Source organism: Portunus trituberculatus, chromosome 43 (assembly GCF_017591435.1).
Source record: "Portunus trituberculatus isolate SZX2019 chromosome 43, ASM1759143v1, whole genome shotgun sequence".
Classification (NCBI taxonomy): Eukaryota; Metazoa; Arthropoda; class Malacostraca; order Decapoda; family Portunidae; genus Portunus; species Portunus trituberculatus.
Window position 1 is genome coordinate 16,540,677 of NC_059297.1, and position 21,114 is coordinate 16,561,790.

General features: G+C 37.7%; 1 protein-coding gene and 1 non-coding gene across 4 annotated transcripts in view; one reads left to right on the forward strand and one right to left on the reverse strand.

The window, feature by feature from the left end:
- The window catches only part of LOC123518176, a 273,942-nt gene that overhangs the window by 28,042 nt on the left and 224,786 nt on the right, over positions 1-21,114 (reverse strand). For 2 of the 3 annotated variants that reach the window (XM_045278865.1, XM_045278864.1), the window contains exons 11-14: positions 12,716-12,847; positions 9,635-9,796; positions 6,829-6,965; positions 2,911-3,077 (exon numbers count right to left, since the gene is read on the reverse strand). In XM_045278865.1, coding sequence (XP_045134800.1) covers positions 2,911-3,077; positions 6,829-6,965; positions 9,635-9,796; positions 12,716-12,847 — 598 coding nt within the window. The remainder of the gene's footprint in view (positions 1-2,910; positions 3,078-6,828; positions 6,966-9,634; positions 9,797-12,715; positions 12,848-21,114) is intronic. The other variant, XM_045278866.1, reaches the window with a different exon arrangement.
- On the forward strand, positions 19,169-19,240 carry Trnat-ugu. The gene has a single exon. It is a non-coding gene; the product is annotated as a tRNA-Thr (tRNA).

Sequence of the window (21,114 nt, forward strand, 5' to 3'; positions counted from 1 at the left end):
GAGAGAGAGACAGAGAGAGAGAGAGAGAGAGAGAGAGAGAGAGAGAGAGAGAGAGAGAGAGAGAGAGAGATTCGTCGAGAAATCATTACTGAGATGGAAAAAAATTAATGAATGTTACTGTTAGAGAAGTGTGGTTACTTTTCCCTCCTACTAATGACTTCCAAGGCCAACAATAAAGAAATGAGGATAATCTCCCTTGGGAGAAACAATAATAGATGACACGGGGGAAATAGATGATTATGAAGTGTTTTTGCAAGTGGTATTACATTACTCTTTGTTTGATGTGAGACACACCTGTCATGATTTCACTTAAAATATAACGAATAGTATGATATTTCACTGATGGCCTACGTATGGACTATGTATGTATTTAAGGAAACATATTAATCATTTCCTGCGCGTGACATCAAATATACAACAGAAGTGCCACCATATCACCATATACGTTCAAGAAATAAAAAAATCTTAAATATACCAAAAGAAACGGCTAGAAATAGAGAAAATTAACTATAAAATCGACAAAGCTGATAAAGACAGTAAAGAAAACTTAAATAAAACGGAAAAAAAATAAAATTAATGATGAAGTCAAATAATCTTTCAAACAAACAATGCAGTTACATAATATTGAAAATTCCTTTGTGTTGCTGTTGGTCTCCATTAAACTTCAGAAGGGGTAACATTAATAGTATTCATTAACTCTCACTCTGGTATTGTCTCGTCTACTGTAATTTTTTTTTTTTTTTGAGCTGTATGATCTCAGTACAATAAATATGATTTTTTTTTTTTGGTGAGTTTATCGGTTGTTTTGAGATACACAGGGATGCACCATATATAACGGAATGCATGTTCTTCTTCTCTTTCGCCTATTTTTCCTTAGAACCAAATTCGAGTTATCTTTTTTCAGACGCTATTGTTTAGGGACTGATGGCACCTCAGTGGGTCTTTTTTTACGTTTTCTTAATTGTCTTAGGTCAGAGCCGCTCTTACATACATGATCTGTCTACGGCATCAGAAGTCAACCAATTCAAATAGTTAATCAATTCATCATTAAGCAATTATCTATGTATGCTTTGTCTTTTGTTTGTTTTACTTCTCTGTGGGAATTTGTATACAAATAGAGTTTCTTTCCCCTTTCAGCCAGTGCCTCTCTTAAATACAAGAAATCAATTATTCAGTTCATAAATCAATTCATCAATCGACGTCTCCTTCCTGACTCTTCCTTCGTCGGCAGCCTTAACAGGAAAGCATCAGGAAGAGAGGAAGAGAATAACTAACTGACTTGGCTCGCTGAGGCACGTAACCCGAGCCATCCGCCAGATTCGTGCGTATTTTGCATCTGAAATACTAATTGTTTTCGGAAATCTGTTTATTGGAGTTAGTCATTGGATGCCCGGATGGTTATCAGATCTCCAATTAGCGGGATTACGAGAGCGTTTGGAAAGGTGGATGTGCGTTTTTCCTCCCCCTTTTACCGCGGCACTGGATGTGGAACACGACTAAGGGGGATGGCACGTATTTTAGATGATTGGCAAGTTTTAATTTTCATGTACATTTGTTAATATCAATTCTTATGTTTAAAGTATCAAAATTGGAATCTGACAGGAATTTCATTTGATTCTCGTTGATGTGTAGGGATAAAATGTACCCAGAGAGAGGACGAGATTGAATTGTTTGAGGTACGATTTGCTAGTTGTGGTGGTGGTGATGGTGGTGGTGGTGGTGAAGGTGGTGGTGGCGTTTGTGAGCTGTATCTCATTGTAGCTGAGTTGAAAAGGATTATTACTAGATTCTAACAGTGACATTAGTAGTAATAAAGATTTAGGGGTCTGCAAATTGTGATCTTCATCTAAATAGTTGTTTGTTTTTGTGTTTGCTCTCATTTGTGTTGCTTTTTGTGTGTTTTTGCCTGGATAACTGATTTTGCTTCTCTTTCATTAACTAAGTTTCCTTCCCTGAAGTGTCTCTTATCAAGTGTGCTTCTGTCTCCTTGCCTGTCTTTTTTGTTAATCCGTCCGTTTGTTTATCCGGTTATAATGCATCCTCATCTGTTTATTCGGCTATTCGTCTGGAATTGCAATTGTCTGTCTGTTTGTTAATTTGTGTGTGTTTTTTTTTTTAGCTGTTTGTACGACCATCTATCTGTATGCCTTTAATTTTTTCCCCTATTTTGTCTGTGATTATCTTTCTGTCATTCAGTCTGCCTCTACCTGTCTGTCTGTCTGTGCCTGTCTGTCTGTCTTTGCTTTTCTGTCTGTCTGCCTGTTTTTTGTCTTTCTTTCCATCATTTTTCCCGACACTAAAATCAGAAGCCACTAACTGAATGTACCGAGACAAAAGTCTATTCCTTTCCTCGAGCAACAAATCCTGCCGCGGGAGAGAAGAGTAAAATTAGATCTCTTCTCTCTCTGGATAGAAGTGATGAGCTAATCCCGTGTTTTAAACTTACCAGAATTGCTTTATGAATGCCAAGGTAACTGTGTGTGTGTTGATTTTTTTGTATTTCTTGTTGCGGACGAGGAAAAAATAATGGTATGAGAATAAAAAAGATGTACAGTTAATGTTCGTGAAATTTTAATCGGTTTTTTTCTAGCATTTTTTTTCGTATTGATTTCATTATGGAATGAGGTAGGTGGGCAGGTAAGCTTCCTCTTGCGATCGTGAAGAGTGAGACAATGAGCTCGTTATAAAAAAAAAATCGCCTCGAAACAGTCATTAGCAGCGGAACTGACTCAGGAATTTAGAGAAATTTATTACGTTAGTTTCCACACTGAAGGACACATTGCTTGGTTTGGGCCATAGCAAAGTGTGACCTGTGTGTCTATGGAACCTGCTCCCCTTCATCTCTCTCTCTCTCTCTCTCTCTCTCTCTCTCTCTCTCTCTCTCTCTCTCTCTCTCTCTCTAACACTCACGTGAAGGCCGGTTTGTGGTTGGTAAGGTTCCGCATCAGTTGTCCCAGGGGAGGGTGCGTGTCCTTGCCGCCCACTCTCAGCGGTGTTACCTCTGTTCTTTGTGTCCCTCCAGCACCACCACCGTCATCGCCACTGCCACCTGCGTCGCCGCCTGCAGTAGAAGGTTCCTGGGAAAGGAGAGAGAATGTTGGTAAAGATAATAAGGATGATACGCGAAAAAACGCCACAATGCTACGTAGCCTTCGCAAGTAATCCCAAAATGGCACTAAAAGGCGATGTAGCTTTCCCATGTGGCACCTTCGCTCCTCACTCCTTGCATACCTTTTCTCCCTCTCCTTTTACCCCTTCCAAGGTACATACTGTCTATCGAAACACGTGGGAGAGAAAAGAAGAGAGGGAAAGAGGATTTTGGTATTTTGCTCTCCATAATACCCCCTCTTCCCTCCTTTCCCGGCCTTTCCTCTTGCTTCTGGTCTCTGCCTCTACCTCCCTCTTGTCCTCGTATCCCGTTTCTCTTCTTCTTCCTCGGTGTGGTTGGCACTTAGAGGGGATGGGAACCTCTGGGAGCAATCTAGGCGTGCCAAGGATGCTCGCGGTGCTGTGTGAGTGGAGGCGTGTCGAGTCGTGTGGCGGGAATGTGGAGGTAACGCGAGGACGGTGTGATAACGGATTGTTCGGAGGCTGCGCTCATGAATATTATGAAGGTAGAGTTAGCTAGATTGCATGGAAAAAGGAGAAGACTCAGACCAGGAGGGAAAAAAATAAGTAGATTGTGTGAGGGTGGAATATGGTGGCAGCTAGAACAGGGTAGGGTGTGTGCCTGGAGCGGGAGCCAGGTAGTGAGGTGACATAAAATTATTTTCGTAAAGTGAGATGAAATTTTTAGTGCAGAGGCCACACGGGAGCGTTCATCTCGCCAGCTCCTGTGCATGCTTTGAAAAGTCAGGCGTGGGAAGACAGGAAAAAAAATCGTATCAGGACTTTACCATATTCAATTTCCCAGATCATTATTTTGCAACATTGATTTTTCGTGGAATCATTTTTTCTTGCCATTTTTTTTTTTTTCAGTGGGATGTGATTCTAAGAGAGTAAAAAAAACAGTATGTCTCAATTGTTCAATGGAAGATATCACTTCTCAGTAAGTCACAGAATCATATTGTAATGTTCGTGGAAAAGCAGGCCTATGGAATTTTTAGTTGTTATTATTATTGTTCCTGCTGCCGCTGCTACTGTTGTTCTTCATGGCGTAGTAGTAGTAGTAGTAGTAGTAGTAGTAGTAGTAGTAGTAGTAGTAGTAGTAGTAGTCGTCGTAGTAGTAGTTGTAGTAGCAGTAGAAATAGTAGTTTTGATGTTTAGCTTTATTACCTTTGTTGGTGTTAAATTTGTTATTGTTATATTATCATTGTTATTGTTATTATTATTATTATTATTATTATTATTATTATCATTATTATTATTATTATTATTATTATTATTATTATTATTATTATTATTATCATTATTATTACCATTATTTTTACTATTATTATTATTATTATTATTGTTATTATTATTATTATTATTATTATTACTACTATTATTGTTATTATTATTATTATTTTTATTATTATTATTATTATTATTATTATTATTATTATTATTATTATTATTATTATTATTATTATTATTATTATTATTATTATTATTATTATTATTATTATTATTATTATTATTATTATTATTATTATTATTATTATTATTATTATTATTATTATTATTATTATTATTATTATTATTATTATTATTATTATTATTATTATTATTATTATTACAGTTATTGGTATTATTATTATTATTATTTACTCATTTGTTCTATTGTTATTATTTGTACTGATGTATATTGTATAGGTAGCGGTAGGTATAGCATTAATATTAAGTAGCAGTATTAGTAGTTGTGGTGGTGATGGTGGTGGTGGTAGTGGTGGTAATTCAGTAGTACTGCATGATTCCTTTCTTTCTCCTGCAAAAAGGCTACATACAGTTAATGAAAGAAAGGAAAATGCTCCAAAATACCATCGCAATTTTCCAGAAAGCAAAAAGGTGCTATCGTGGCACAGCGTTCTCCAAAAAGTTTACCTTGAAAAGAGTGGAGATGAAGGGAGGGCGAGGCATTGTTGTAATTACACTGAAAGGTTTTATTTTCTTCATCTGGAGTGAAAGGAAAATTTAGCACTTAAAACTTATTTTATTTAGCCAGAGAACATTATATATTTGCAATACTGTAATTGTCATCATGAAAATCATCACAACTTAATTATTGCTGCAATTTTTCAGGTGCATCGTCACACGAGCTCCGTGCTTCTGGTTGGTGAGTAAAAAAGCTGTAATCTGCAAATGTCATTATTGGATGGCGGATAAATTCTTTCATGTGAGTTTTTCGTCTAATGTCATTTCTTGTTTCTTTGTCTTTTTGGTTTCATTATTGTTCCATGACGCTGTTAATGATGCTATTGCGTCTGGTGATTTGCCTGCTTTCTTTTGGGTGAACTTGAATGGTCTTGATATAATGTGGCGAGCTGATATGTTTTAACGTAGTTGTATATGATATCCGATACACGGCATAAGCATGGATTGTCTTAGTTATGTATCACTATTTTTCTTCTCTCTAATATGTCTCATTCACTAATATTTACCGTTTATGTTTTAAGAAATTAAATGATTTGACTACATTTGATTAACTTTATATGAATTGGATAATTAAAGCGAAGTGATTTTATAGTGACGTGTTTGGTGTGTCTAGCTGATTTGGATTATTTTATCTATTTGTACCAAAATCGAATAATGTTAGGAGTGCCTCACGAAGAGCTATAACCTGAGACCAATATATTCTTTCCCACAGGCTTATTACACTGTAATTCATGAATATTGGTTTTTAGGCGTAATTTCAGAGTCCCTTCACCATCTCGTCCCCATCACCTCCATCCACTAGCCATTACACGCAGCCCTCTTGTCACTCACTAGAACTTTTCAAGGATTCTTTTTATATTATTTTTGCTCTCTTTTTTATATTTTCAAGCTAGTATCATTATTTCGTTGGCCTGTAACCTTTAATATTTCCCTTGACATGACAGGAGCGTGTATATTTATATTTTAATCAGGTAATCAATCACTTGCAGCCTCGATCACATCGACCTTACCTACCACGGTCTCCACCACTGCACCTGCCCACCATACATACCTTCACAACCACAACCACTACCACTATCTCCGCTGTCACTTATTATCCAGCAGCTTATCATAATCACTGACACTAAATTTATTATTTCATCAATATGAATCCATTAACACCATCTTAATTGTCTCAAGGATATTAATTATGATATTCTATGGTAAAATAGCAGAGCATAAAGAAAAATGCGGATCCAGTAGATGGCAGTCCATGAATCTACCCATTTTTCAAAATATAATTTTTTGCCTTAACAAAATAATTCTTAAGTTAGGTTTGATTACCTAACTTTTATTAATCATTTTTTCTCTTTTTTTCATATATCATGCTAAAATCTGTACTTCTATTTCCTCTGGATCATTAACTTTTACATTAATGTTGTTATATCTCTCATAGACCTAAACACCTCTGTATATTTTCTATAAACTCGAAAAACATGTTGTTGTGCTAAAGATTTGGTGTGTGTCATTTATCTCGTATAAATGCCATGTGTGTGTTTATCAGAGATTATGTATGTGATGGAATTAACGCGAGCAAATGAGATAGAAGAAGTGAAACAAGAGATGCAGGAGGAGGAGGAGGAGGAATATACCATCTTATATTCTATCTCTAATATCTTCCTTCGCGTTGGGTACAACAGACCAGTAAAGGTGTTAAAAGAATTCAAAATCCATCACTACCACCTTCGTCCTTCATCACTCGTTACCACTCACCTGGGCGTACACAAGCAGGGTATATCTAGTGCTGGTGGTGCTGATGCTGCCTCGTGGTGGTCCCGCGCCGCAAACAACCATGAAGCCTGAGGCTGTGTGGTTGGAAACTTTACACCGACTCAGAGGACCCGGTCGCCCTGCAGGGAAGAAACAGAATAAACTTTGCTTTGTTTAATGGAACGCTATTTCCTTCGATAAGGACAACATTCAAAGGCAGCAGAAATAATTCATTATTTTTTCATGAGCGTGTTCGTAATGATCTATGTTAGATTATTACTAAAATAATGAATATGTTTTTGAAAACAGTGGAAAAACAGTGGATGCAGTTATATTTAATAGAGATTACTCACATTTCTCTTCTTATTATCTTTCATCAGGATTATTTTCAAAGACAATAGTCATAACTGATTAACGACTCGAGTTTATCGTTGATGCATGATCTTTGTTAAACTATCAACAGGATCATACAAAAAAAAAAAAAACCGAACATTTAAAACAAAACAAACAATAAGATCCAGTAGACCAAATGAAAATCAAGCAAAATAAGTCGAACAAAAACAAAGGCATGCTATCACATGTCTTATATTAAGAAGTATCATGCACAAGAATAACCTTAAAAATCCCTGTAACTTGCTATCACTAGATCAGCATGGAGAAAAATAGATGATAGTAAAGAGCAGATGGTGTTGCGAACATCCTACGTCCCCCTTTTACTGTATGATGAAAGGCACGGACGCGAGGACGTGCCCTAGAGGACCCTTGTATGAAGAAAAATGGGAAGGATTGAGATGAGTGAGTAAATTATATCAACATGTAGGAGGACCATGATGGATGATGGAGGAGAAGAACGGTTGAGGAGGAGAAAGGGAGGTACGGAGAAGAATAGAAGGAGGTGGAGGACAGAAGGACGTGAAAAAAGAGGGGAAGGAGAAGAAAGAATATAAAATGATGAGAGGCAACGGAAAAAAAAATTTATGAAGAAGGAGGTAGAAGGAAAAAGGACGAGGATAGGAGAAGTTGGAGAGAAGGGGAATGGAAAAAAAATAACGAGGATAACGGGTTGGTAGATAAAAAGGAAAAATGAAAGGAAGAAGATTGAAAAAAGATTGAAAGAAAAAAATAAATAGAAAATGAAGCAGACATCTTCATTATTATCACGCCATCATCGTCATTATCACTAGCACCACCACATCACCTCAAAAAATAATGAGAGGGGAAATTCCATGGACAACATACCCAGTTAATGAAAAAAAAAATGATAAAAAAGTTAAATAAAAAAATGACTGGCGAAGAAAGGACAAAAAGAAACACGAAGGAAAAAAATATGATAGTGTCAAATCTGAAAGATGAGTAGGTGTAAGAAGATGGAGGAAGAGGAGGAGGAGGAGGAGGAAGAGGAGGAGGAGGAGGAAGAGGAGGAGGAAGAGAAGGAGGAGGAAGGCGTGGGAGAGCTGGTAAGGGCTGCATATCGATGAGAGAAAGCCAACAGCTGCTATGACTTCTGTTTTAAAGGGCGTGTGGCCGACGACACACTCCTGATTTTTCCTGGTGTGTGCTGAGATTCCAGTGTGCTGAGCATGTCTGGCTCCTGAGTTTCCTGTGTGCTGAAGGTGTCTCTGGTTACCTAACTCCCTCCTGCGTTCCTTCGTGATGAGTTTTCCATCTAATGCTTAGCTTTCATCACTAAGGGATGCTATTTTCTTGCCTAAAGTTTCAAGTTTTTTATTTCCCTTTTATTTCGTGGCCAAGATGCATCAAGTATGGCTAAGAAGAAAACGAATGGGTGGAATCTGAATCAATTATGTAAAATGTGTGTTAGACGCAAATAAGTCTGCTAGTCACGGTCACTTCCTTCTAGAGACAGATAGAGAGAGAGAGAGAGAGAGAGAGAGAGAGAGAGAGAGAGAGAGAGAGAGAGATCATGTATGGCTGAATGAATAGTATATAAATAGACTATTGGACAGATAGAGGGAATGAAATCATTCAGTTTCATATTATTGACAGGATGTAAATCCCAAATAGACCAGAAAAGCAGATTAAGTTCATACTAGTTTCCATTATTTTCCACAATGTTCATTCACGTGAGCTATTTCCTAGTTGTTGTTTTTTATATTTTAATATTTCATTTAAAGTGTTTTGGCCGTTGTGCGCCGCGTGGACGGTGAAAGGATTGGACGAAGCAAACGCTGTACGCTTCGATAGCAATGACCAAAATATACAAATGCAATAATAAATGTATCTATGTACAGTGTTTTTTTTTTTTTTTTTTTTTTTTTTTTTTTTTTTTTTTTTTTTTTTTTTGTATTTCTACTCTTTTACATTTTAGTGAGTGAACAGTATAAGAAGTGTAACGGTGAAAATGCTTATATTTTGTTTCTTATATATCAGGTTCATTTTCAGTCTGCTTACTGTGCGTATCGTCGAATCGTTAATTGTTTGGCATAATATTGTGAAATGGCTTGATTATGATTCATTTTTCTATCTTTTGTTTTCATTTTTTTATACTTCTTTCCATAAGATAATACCTTTTATATCCATTTAATGCAGTTCTTATGTTAAAAAAAACTTTAACGTTCAGCCATTCGTTCGGAAGACGGTGAAGCTTACTCGATACATTTTGACCACAATAAAAAATATGAAATTATAATAGACCATTTTCTTCTCAGAACGTACTATGTGTTTAATATATGAACTTACTCATTGCCTGACTGTTTAATTCAATAACTCCTTTAGTGATAGCAAGTTGCACCGAGTCTGGCAACTTCTTAGGTTGTGGTAGCAGGCAGAGCAGATCGCAGCTCCTTACCTTGTGTGTACACTATGAAGTTGCACGGAGTCTGCTGGGTGCCAACTGCGTTCCTGGCCCAGCACAGGACCTCAGAGCGCCCCTCAGGCAAGCCAGTCAGGGTATGGTGTCCCGTGAGCCCTTCTTCTCGCCCTATACTGTGACGCCTCACCGGTGGACCGTCTGTAGGACACACGGCGCCCCTCAGAACTTGTGAACCGAGTAAGCGATAAGACTGTGAAGCGAGCCTTTGGCGTTTATATAAATCCTTTGACTGTAGTCGTTTCCTCATTGTAGTGAATAAAAGAGTCTAGTGGTACTTTGGTATGTCATCTCCAAGGACATAGCTTCAAACACATCAAACCTAGTTTCGGTTTTGCCCCATAAAGTCGTTTAGGATTAACTCAGATAAAATAATAAATCTCAGATCATTATTACCAATTAAGGGGTTAAGGTAATTAGTCGACGAAAGTTATTGGTAAAGGAATAATCTGCTTCATACTATGTCAAGAAAAATTACGGTTTGATAAAAAAAAATAATAGCTTGATTGTGAAAACACTCACACACCCACCCACAAGCTCGCGCGCGCGCGAGCAGACACACACACACACACACACACACACACACACACATCGAAGATCGGAAATAATGAGCTCTGAGCTCGTTCCGTAGGGTAACGTCTGGCTGTCTCGTCAGAGACTGCAGCAGATCAAACAGTGAAACACACAAAATTCCGAGGTTTACACCATCTGGCTTCGACTCATTCGTCACTCTCTAACTAAATTTATCTGTGATGTCTATCTCTCCCCTAAATCCTCTGACTATAGTAAATTCTTTGACTATTTAACTTCCAAAGTGGAGCACATTCTGTCCCTCCCTTTCGCGGAGATTTTCATATTCAACACCAACTTTGGCTTTCCTCTCCCTTCATTGATCATCCTGGTAAATTAGCCTTCAAATTTGCTCTCCTCCATGACCTAGAGCAACTGGAACCCTAGTCATATTCCTGACCGTCCTGGAGATACGCCCAACATTCTTGATCTTTTCCTCACCTCTAATCCTTCAGCTTATGCTGTCACCCTATCATCTCCGTTGGGCTCCTCTAACCACAATCTCATTTCTGTATCTTGTCCTATTTCTCCAATTTTTTCTCATGATTCCCAAAGGGGAGGTGCCCTTGAAGTTTTGCCTCTGCCAGTTAGGGGGACCTGAGGAGGTACTATGCTGATTTTCCCTGGAATGATTACTGTTTCCGTGTCAGAGACCCATCTCTGTGTGCTGAACGCATAAAATAGGTGATAGTGTCTGGCATGGAGGCGTACATTCCTCATTCTTTTTCTCAACGTAAACCTTCTAAACCTTGGTTTAATACAACCTATTCTCGTGCTATACATGATAGAGAGGTTGCCTAGAAAAGGTACTTGAGCCTTCCATCTCCTGAATCTCATTAACTTTACTTCCGTGCTTGCACCTTGCTTGGCCAAAATTCTTCAACTATGTTCATCGACTTCTACCTTTCTTTCGTGCTGGAAGTTTGCCTACATTCAGCCTGTTCCTAAAAAGTGTGACCGTTTTAATCCCTCTAACTACCGTCCTATAGTTTTGATCTCTTCTTGTCTAAAGTTTTAAATCTGTTGTGAATAAGAAGATTCTTAAACATCTCTCACATCACAATCTTCTATCTGATCGCCAGTATGGCTTCCGTCAAGGTCGCTCTACTGGTGATCTTCCTTAATGAGTCTTGGTCATCCTCTTTTAGAGATTTCGGTGAAACTTTTTCTGTCGCGTTAGACATATCAAAAGCTTTTGATAGAGTCTGGCATAAAGCTTTGATTTTAAAACTGCTCTCCTACGGTTTATATCCTTCCCTCTTCAACTTTATCTCAAGTTTCCTTTCCGACCGTTCTATTGCAGCCGTGGTAGACGGCCACTGTTTTCCTCCTAAATCTATTAACAGTGGTGTTCCTCAGGGTTCTATCCTGTCAATTACTCTCTTTCTATTATTAATCATTAATGATCTTCTTAAGCAAACTTCTTGTCCTATCCATTCCTACGCTGATGATATCACCCTAATTCTATCCAGGTCCTTTCAGAGACGACAATCCCTTCAGGAAGTCATCAGATCACGCAGGGACGTCTCGTAACGCCTGACTTATGATCTTTCTAAGATTTCTGAATGGGGCAGAGAAAACTTAATAGTGTTCAATGCCTCAAAAACTCAATTCCTCCATCTATCAACTCGACACAACCTTCCAGACAACAATTATCTCTTCTTCAATGACACTCAACTGTCTCCCATTCCCATACTGAGTATCCTCGGCCTGTCCTTTACTCATAATCTGAACTGGAAACTTCACATCTTATCTCTTCCTAAACCGAATCTATGAAGTTAAGCGTTCTGCGGCGTCTCCGCCAGTTTTCTCGCCCCTCCAACTGCAAACTCTTTACAAGGGCCTTATCTATCCTTGTATGGAGTGCTCTTCGTATGTTTGGGGATGGGGTTTCTACTCACACAGTTTTAATAGATAGGGTAGAATAAAAAGCTATTCGTCTCATCAACTTCCCTCGTCTGATTGATTGTCTTCAGCCTCTTTCTCACCGCCGAAATGTTGCATCTCTTTTTATCTTTTATCACTGTTTTCATGCTAACTGTTTTCCTGATCTTGCTAACTGCATGCTTCCCATCCTTCTGCGGCCTCGGTGCACAAGGATTTCTTCTTCCTCTCATCCCTATTCTGTTCAACTCCCTAATGCAAGAGTTAACCAGTATTCTCAATCAGTCATACCTATCTCTGGTAAACTCTGGAATTCCCTGCCTGCTTCTGTATTTCCATCTTCCTACGACTTGACTTCTTTTAAGAGGGACATTTGTCCCTGAATTTTGGTTAACTCACGTGTCTTTTAAGGAACTGGCAACTCTGTCGGCTTTTTTTTTTCCATATTTTGTTCCCTTTAGCCAGTTGTCCCATCTGCATAAAAAAACCACACACACACACACACACACACACACACACACACACACACACACACACACACACACACACACACACACACACACACACACACACACACACACACACGCACACACACACAAAGCCCACCTGGAGTGCTCCTGATGGCCCAGGTAAAGGTGAGAGTAGTAGGATAAGCCTGGACGCTGCACCCTATCGTCACCGCCCCGCCCTGCCCTACCACGTACTCCCGCCGCTGCCCCGCCGCGCACACCGGGGCGACTGTGGAAAAGGAAGACTGTGGCAGGCGCTGAGGGAGGAAGTGACGTGATAACAAGGAGAAGAGTGACGAGAGGCAGGGAAGGGTACAGAGAGATACTGGAAAAAAGAGAATATGATGAAAATGTGTGAAATATTAAAAAAAATATGAGAAGATAGGTGACAGGATGAAAGACTGAAAGAGGAGCCAAAAAAATCAGGAAGAAAAAAAATACGATATTGAGACGTGTGAGGAGAAAGAGATACGACGAAGAGAGAAGACTGGAGACTGGGAAGGACACAGAAATTACGAGGAACGGAAAACGAGGAACAAGATGCAATGCAGACGTACGGAAGAGAAAACGATAAAGGAAGAGACTGAAGACAGGAAAGGACAGAAAATATAGGAAGAAAATGTAAAGTGAAGAAATGTGGAGAGGGATGAGAGATGATAGACACTGGAGCCTAGAAATGTTGCCAGGAAGGAAAAACAAAAGAATAAAGAGCAGACAAATAGGTGTCAACAGAGCAACAGAATCAGAAAAAATAGTGAGGCAAAAAGTGACAGTCGACTTTGTGTCCAAGGGTAAGGTAGAATGTGTTATTGAATCTTAGTGTGTACTCGTCAGCCTTGAATCTCCGCAAACTTATCGACTTTTTCTTGATTTGCACGTATACACACACACACACACACACACACACACACACACACACACACACACACACACACACACACACACACACACACACACACACACACACACACACACACACACACACACACACACACACACACACACACACACACACACACACACACATCCCTTTTCCTCTGCTTTGAACTGTTTTATCAAAGGTCACAATGTTAAAATTAATCACGTTCTTTAAAGTTATTTTTCTATTAATAATGCAAAAGCGTTTTTTAAACTATCAATGTAATCATGAAACACTCTTACAGATTTAAGCTTTCACTACATAAATTTGAAAGTGTATGCAGAAAAAGAAAACACCAAAATCTTTAAGAATACTAGCCAAGATACATAAGAGTATAGAAAGATAAGTTCTAACAGCATATGTCTGACTTAGGCAACTCCCTGCCAGACGCATGACTTCCACATAATTTTTTTTTTCACTTCGAAATTTTTATTTAATATGATTTTTTTCTTTTTCCATCAGTTTTTTTCTCCCGTGTTGTTGAGCTCTCAGGTTTGAATGTTTATCGTTGTAGTTCTAAATTGAATTACTTTTAGTCAAATTCATTAATGACTATAAAATAACTTATTGCAAGGTATATAGATTAAATAAAATCAATAATTTCATAGTCTCATATATCATATATATATATATATATATATATATATATATATATATATATATATATATATATATATATATATATATAGAGAGAGAGAGAGAGAGAGAGAGAGAGAGAGAGAGAGAGAGAGAGAGAGAGAGAGAGAGAGAGAGGGAAGGAGGAGAGAAGGGGAGGGGAAGTGCATTGACATGGGCTTGATTCAAATTTAGAAAACGAAAACAATTTAAATAGAGTGGACGGTAAGCAGTAAGTGAGTGCATCCATACCAATACTGGCCCGGGGCTCTTGCCTCCTGGTGGTCTAATAAGTTCATTGTAATGGGAAGTGTCAGGTACGTAGGCGCTAATTAGTGAGATCAGGCCCTAAGGCCTCCAACAGCTACTTGCCCTGAAAAATGCGGTGGTAGTGGTAGAGGTGGGGGCGACTTTGTTGGTGGCAACAGAAACCTCAGCGAGGAAAAGGTCAAGTAACAAACGCATTACTTGCCGCCTTCCCACTGCCAGACTGTTTCCTTTCTCCTTGACTTCCTCTTCCTTCCCTCTCGCTGCCACAAGACCCACTCCCATCCCGCGCTTCTTGTGTCCGTAGTTGTTTGCGAGGGAAAATGGTTTGGGATTTTTTCGGTCTAAAAGGTTCTTTCGCGAAGTCATGTTTGATGTGTTTATAAAAATTACAAAGTAAAGATGCCAGCAAAGCAAGCACTGGCAGAAAAGTCGATTACGCCTCGCATCTTCCCCGCTCTTCATCTCAGGGTTGTTTTCAGAGATTCCTCTTGGCAAAAAACTCTTTGAGAATTACTTGATATCTCGCATCTTCCATGAAAATTTGATTTCATAATTTGATAACAGGAAACGCGTGCATAGTATATATATATATATATATATATATATATATATATATATATATATATATATATATATATATATATATATATATATATATATATATATATATATATATATATATATATATATATATATATATATATATATATATATATATATATATATATATATATATATATATATATATATATATATATATATATATATATATATATATATATATATATATATATATATATATATATATATATATATATATATATATATATATATATATATATATATATATATATATATATATATATATATATATATATATATATATATATATATATATATATATATATATATATATATATATATATATATATATATATATATATATATATATATATATATATACACACACACAGAGAGAGAGAGAGAGAGAGAGAGAGAGAGAGATGGCAGACCGTTGGTAAAAGGATTAGCAACAAGTGAACCTGGGTTCGAATTCTGAGCCGAAGGAAGTGGCTCCTTTACAGTACAGTCCTCAACCTTCCCAATCTTTTTCGTCAGCTATTTGTGTATTATGGTCCTTTCGTCACATCTGTTATCTTCATCCACCTTTGTTGGATCCTTTTACAAGCCACAGCCTTCCTTTTTAGTAGAATTGTTGCCCGGTTATATTCTTCGGTGATATAAATAGAAAAGCTTGGAATTGGATAGGATGCATTCTGATATGTAGCGTCCACGTCCGTTGACTGGCTAAAAGGATACAGGATATGAGCGATATTCCCTAGAGAACAAGACTGAAGCTGTTGAATTTCCATTCCTTAGAAAAACGTAAGTTAAGAGGGGTCTTGATAGAAATCTTGAAGTGGTATATAGTGTTATAAATTGTGATAGAATAAAAAGGTTCTTAGGATCAGTAGTCAGGAGAGAGCGAGAAATGATAGACTCATACTTGAGAAAATTAGGATTAAGAAAGAGATGGAAAGGAACTGGTTTCAAACAGAGCGGTCGGTGAATGGAACGGATTCAGTAATTAGGTTTTTAGTGCTAAGTCAATAGGGTGCTTTTAAAAGATGATTACACAGATATATGGATGAGAATGATAGTGGAAATAGGTAGGCATATTCATACAGGGACCGTCTCGTGTAGGCCTCATCCACCCGTCTCCCCTCTCTCTCTCTCTCTCTCTCTCTCTCTCTCTCTCTCTCTCTCTCTCTCTCTCTCTCTCTCAGTAGAAGACAGTATAATTGGAATATTTGCAGGAATGTATTAATTGCTTTGAGGAAATTATCCTTATTTAGCCTCAATGCACTCCAGTGTACTCCATTACGTACACGGCAAATCTCTTAACAGAAGCGAGTTCTCTACTCACAAAGAATTTTGCTCATTTAGTAAAGTTTGTTTTATCTCTTCTTAATGAAAGTTGTCGTTTACTGTCGATGAATAAAGTTTTCATCTTTTTTTTATTATTTCGCTAATACCAGCAATATAATATATAAATTCAAGATGTTCTGGTAACATCATCAGGTTTCGTTTCATGGCTTGGCTATTATTAGGGAGCCAATGGAATAGTTTGCATAGTATTCACAGCAAGCGAAACGTAATAGTTAAAATCATAAATGTACATATAAATACATACCAGTATCTTAAAAGAAACTACGGCACTTTGTGATTAAATTCTAAAAAAATACTGTGCTCCAGCGAATGATGGTGAGGCTGAACATGAAGAGACGGTCACAAGAAGGAAACTTCCAGGTGTTGCAGTAAAAATGACTGTGAAGCACGGTCACCTGATTTCCACCAAAAAAGTTGATAAAATTCGAAAATCACGAAGCTGAGTCATGAGAAAAAAAAAAAAACAACGCATCTACATTTGACTGCTAAAGAAACATGTTATGTTTACAAAGTAAACGCCATGAATGAATGCACGCAGGCTGACTATGATGCACAATCCAGTTTGGAAAAGGAAGTTCTCAAGAAAACTTTCCTCCAGAATGGATTAGAGAAAACAAAGGCTGCTCTCATTCAGGAGAAAAATGCCACTCCAAAGTTACTCACAAAGACAAAGGAAACAATGAGCTCTAAATTGAACGCAATGGTTAATGAAGCTGCACTCATGCTAAGGAATAAAAAGGCTTACAAAGACGGCATAAATGTATATTCAAAACCATCTTACCTCACACTCACTCATCGCACTATATTAAAGTTTCTATTCATGGACTACATAATTTACTAAATGGATCACGCTTTCATTAGTTTTCCATTGCTTAATTTATCATCATTGAATGCCCAAGCTTTTATCAAATGTTTTTATATCTTTCTCTTTACTAATCAACATGGTTAACTAGCCTTTGTTTTTGTTATATTCCATGAGTGCGGCACTCTGCCCTGCAAGTGAGACCAATATTCCTGACACTTTCCTGGAGTTCAACTCTTCAGCGTCTATTGTCAAATTATTTTCTATTGGGGAATGTTCTAATTATTGTCTTATTTTTTTATCTTGCTCTATCGCTCCAACTTCAGTGGAGGACTCTAAACCTTCATAAATGAAAGCCTGGTAAAATTGTACAAAGGAAAACGACGGGAAAGATACAACGTATGAGAGGTATTCTTTACTAGAGAAAACAGCAGCTTTTGAATTTAGATTTATTAAGGAACATGTATGTAAGATAGAATCTGATACAAGTATTAATGAATATAACAAATTCGAAATCTATGATCAATAATAACAAGAGATAATAGGTCCAAGCTTGATAACGTCAGATCAAAAAACAAAAAAAAAACAGAATGGCATGTGAATAAAATAGAGTCGGTATCCAAGTTGTCAATGGTGAGTCAACAGTATTAAAAGAAGATTATGAGTGAGGCTGATTTGTGGAAATAAGTAGGTATGAATTATATAGACTTCCTTGTTCATATCTGTATATTTATTACAGTTTATCTTATTTCTGTATATTCTCATGTATTTCTAGTACTATAGATTTTATGCATTTATTTGTATAGAATGTATATGGAGTGGTTGCTATCCACCATTCTTGAAATGGTGTGTATTGAACAAGCAACGTCTGCCATGTGATGACACGAACTAATTAACTATAAAAGGGAAATTATAATTACGTAATAAACACTGAGGAGTTTTGGATGAGAGCACAGGGAAGACGAAGGCCGATCGTCCAGTCTTCCAAGAAAAAAAATCTGCAGAAGCCGTAGGCCAAGGCGGAAAAGAAGAAGAAAAAAAGAGAAAATAAAGGACGTCATTTAAACTTTTTGGGGATTATAATTTTCTATCAGCATACTCCGCTGTCCAATGCGTTCCCTTAATGAGAGAGAAAGAGAGAGAGAGAGAGAGAGAGAGAGAGAGAGAGAGAGAGAGAGAGAGAGAGAGAGAGAGAGAGAGAGAGAGAGAGAGAGAGAGAGAGAGAGAGAGAGAGAGAGAGAGAGAGAGAGATACTAGACATTCGAGTGTATTGTTATACGCAACCCCACAAATGAGAACGTTTATAACAACATGGTTAAAGCATGGTACTGCACAGACCACGACCGCTGTAACGACGACATACGCACTGCAACCATGCGTATACTGCAGTGATTGGCTGCTTAACGAAATACATTGTGGCCGAGATGAAGGTGGCTGTCCGCCCGTACCCTGTTTTGATCTTTCTGTAACACTGTCATCGCTCACGCTCAGTCTGCGGTCAGAGGCAGCGCTAGTGGTAATGAATCTACTGCACGGGTCTCGAAATGATTACTGGTTAATGGAAGAACAAGGTTTTTGTTTAGGAGAGGGGATCTGGTTGCTTCGGCTCAGACTCTGCAGGTTCAGAGAAACTCTTAGAACTTGGCAATATTGATCTATAGATTACTATAGTGTTTGATAACATAGTGTGACGTGGCAAGAGAGAGAGAGAGAGAGAGAGAGAGAGAGAGAGAGAGAGAGAGAGAGAGAGAGAGAGAGAGAGAGAGAGAGAGAGAGAGAGAGAGAGAGAGAGATTCTGTTGTGCTGTCATCTGGAAACAATCATCATAAACTAGTTACTAGTAGTTCTTCACAGGAATTTTATTTACAATGTTTTCTTCTTGACGTGGTTAATATAAACGATAGAATATTGTTTTCACTAAATGAAAGTGAGCATTCTATGAATACTGGGAGCAAAAAATTATCATAAATTACCTGCATGCAGTGAGGTGTTAAGCCTCCTTAGCTCAGGGGCAGAGCACTGGTCTTGTAAACCAGGGGTCGTGAGTTCGATTCTCACAGGTGGCAATTAAGGAAAATATTTTTTTAAAAAGGATTGTGTTTCAGTTTGTGTTCTTCACTCTTGAGACCTGCAGTTCAATTTTCATTATGTATGAATATTGTTTTAGAAAATGCAATGTTTTGAAAATTTTGATAATTAAGACATACACAGGTGGTATTATATAATGAAACTGTGTCCAAGAAACAAATATAGTAGTAGCATGAACTATCTGATTAACAGCGGAAGATTCATGAAGAGTGTTGTTTTCAGCAAGAAGAGGAAAAACGCATCTTGTATCTTTACTCGATTAATTCCTCCTGCTACTTTATACATTATTGTTTTCATGTGACAGTGGTCTTTCTTAGCTTAACGCAACCCACAAACGATGTCTTAGATTTCAGATTTGTTTTATATTAAAGATAGATATATGATATTATTTTTTCATTTAATTTATATTAGTTATTATGGCTACATGAATATTAATAGGAATATTCTACGTCCTAAAAGTAGTAAGGTGGTGTCAGCTACTTGTGAAGTGGAGCAGAGAACAATAAGGGAACTAACACGTTGGTAGCAGCGCAGCGTGAAAGTCGATGTCGATTTTTTCTTAATTGGACGGAGGGAAGAAGAGACAAGTGGCAGCACGAGATGACAGAATTGTGTAGCCTGCCAACTCTCAACCAATATAAAGAATGAGAGAGAAGGAGGAAGGTGACAAACAGGGGAGATTATTATCTTTTTATGAGGATACACACCCACACACGGACACACACACACACACACACACACACACACACACACACACACACACACACACACACACACACACACACACACACACACACACACACACACACACACACACACACACACACACACACATTCAGACATGCAGAAAAATACAATATAACAAGCATTTACACAAATAAACGATGGCACTTTATGCATCAAATGGTAACAGAATGTTGTTGAAGCACACACACACACACACACACACACACACACACACACACACACACACACGAAATAATGTAATATTGTTTGTGGAGTTTTATCTGGCGTGTGTGTTTGCTTGTCAGTGCCCCGGGCCGACCTCGCTGCCCTCACCGCCGTCCACTGCGAGCTAAAACATTAAGCTCATTCGCATGGCTGACTTAAACCTCCTGCCCGGCGAGGGAGAGGGGCGGAAATAGGGAAAGGACTTAATTGTTCTTTTATTTTTCCTGCCTTCCTCCCTTTCCTCCTTCCTTTTCCTTTTTTTCCATTTTCTCTTTTACTTCCGATTCTTTTTTATTTGTAGAGGGAGAAGATCAAATTACATTGTTCTTGTCTGTCTTCCCTGTCTTCCTTCCTTCCTTCCTTTATTTCTTTTTCAATTCCTCGTTTACTTCCGATCCCGCACTTTTTTTTCTTTTTGCAAATTGTCTTTTCTTTTTCATCCTTCCGTCTTTCCTTCCTACATTTCTCAGTACCTTCTATCTTTACTTTTCAGTGTCTATTCTTCCTCATTCTAATGGACACAATTCTTATTTACTTTTTTTTTTTTTTTTTTTTTGCAAGTGAAGGAAAAGGAGAATGACTTTTTATGATCGTCTACTATCGTCTTCTTTTTGTGTAATTAAGGCAATCAATTTTTCCTCTTCTTATCTTGTGTCATATTACATTATACGCTTTTCGTCTCTGCTTTCTACTCAGTTTTTTGTAGGTTTTGTTTGGCAACTATTATTTCTTTTCAGTATTTTTTTTTTCCTTTTTTTTCAGCTTCCTTGGCTTACCGACCCTTCTTTGTTGCTTTCTATTGTACGTCTCTCTCTCTCTCTCTCTCTCTCTCTCTCTCTCTCTCTCTCTCTCTCTCTCTCTCTCTCTCTCTCTCTCTCTCTCTCTCTCTCTCTCTCTCTCT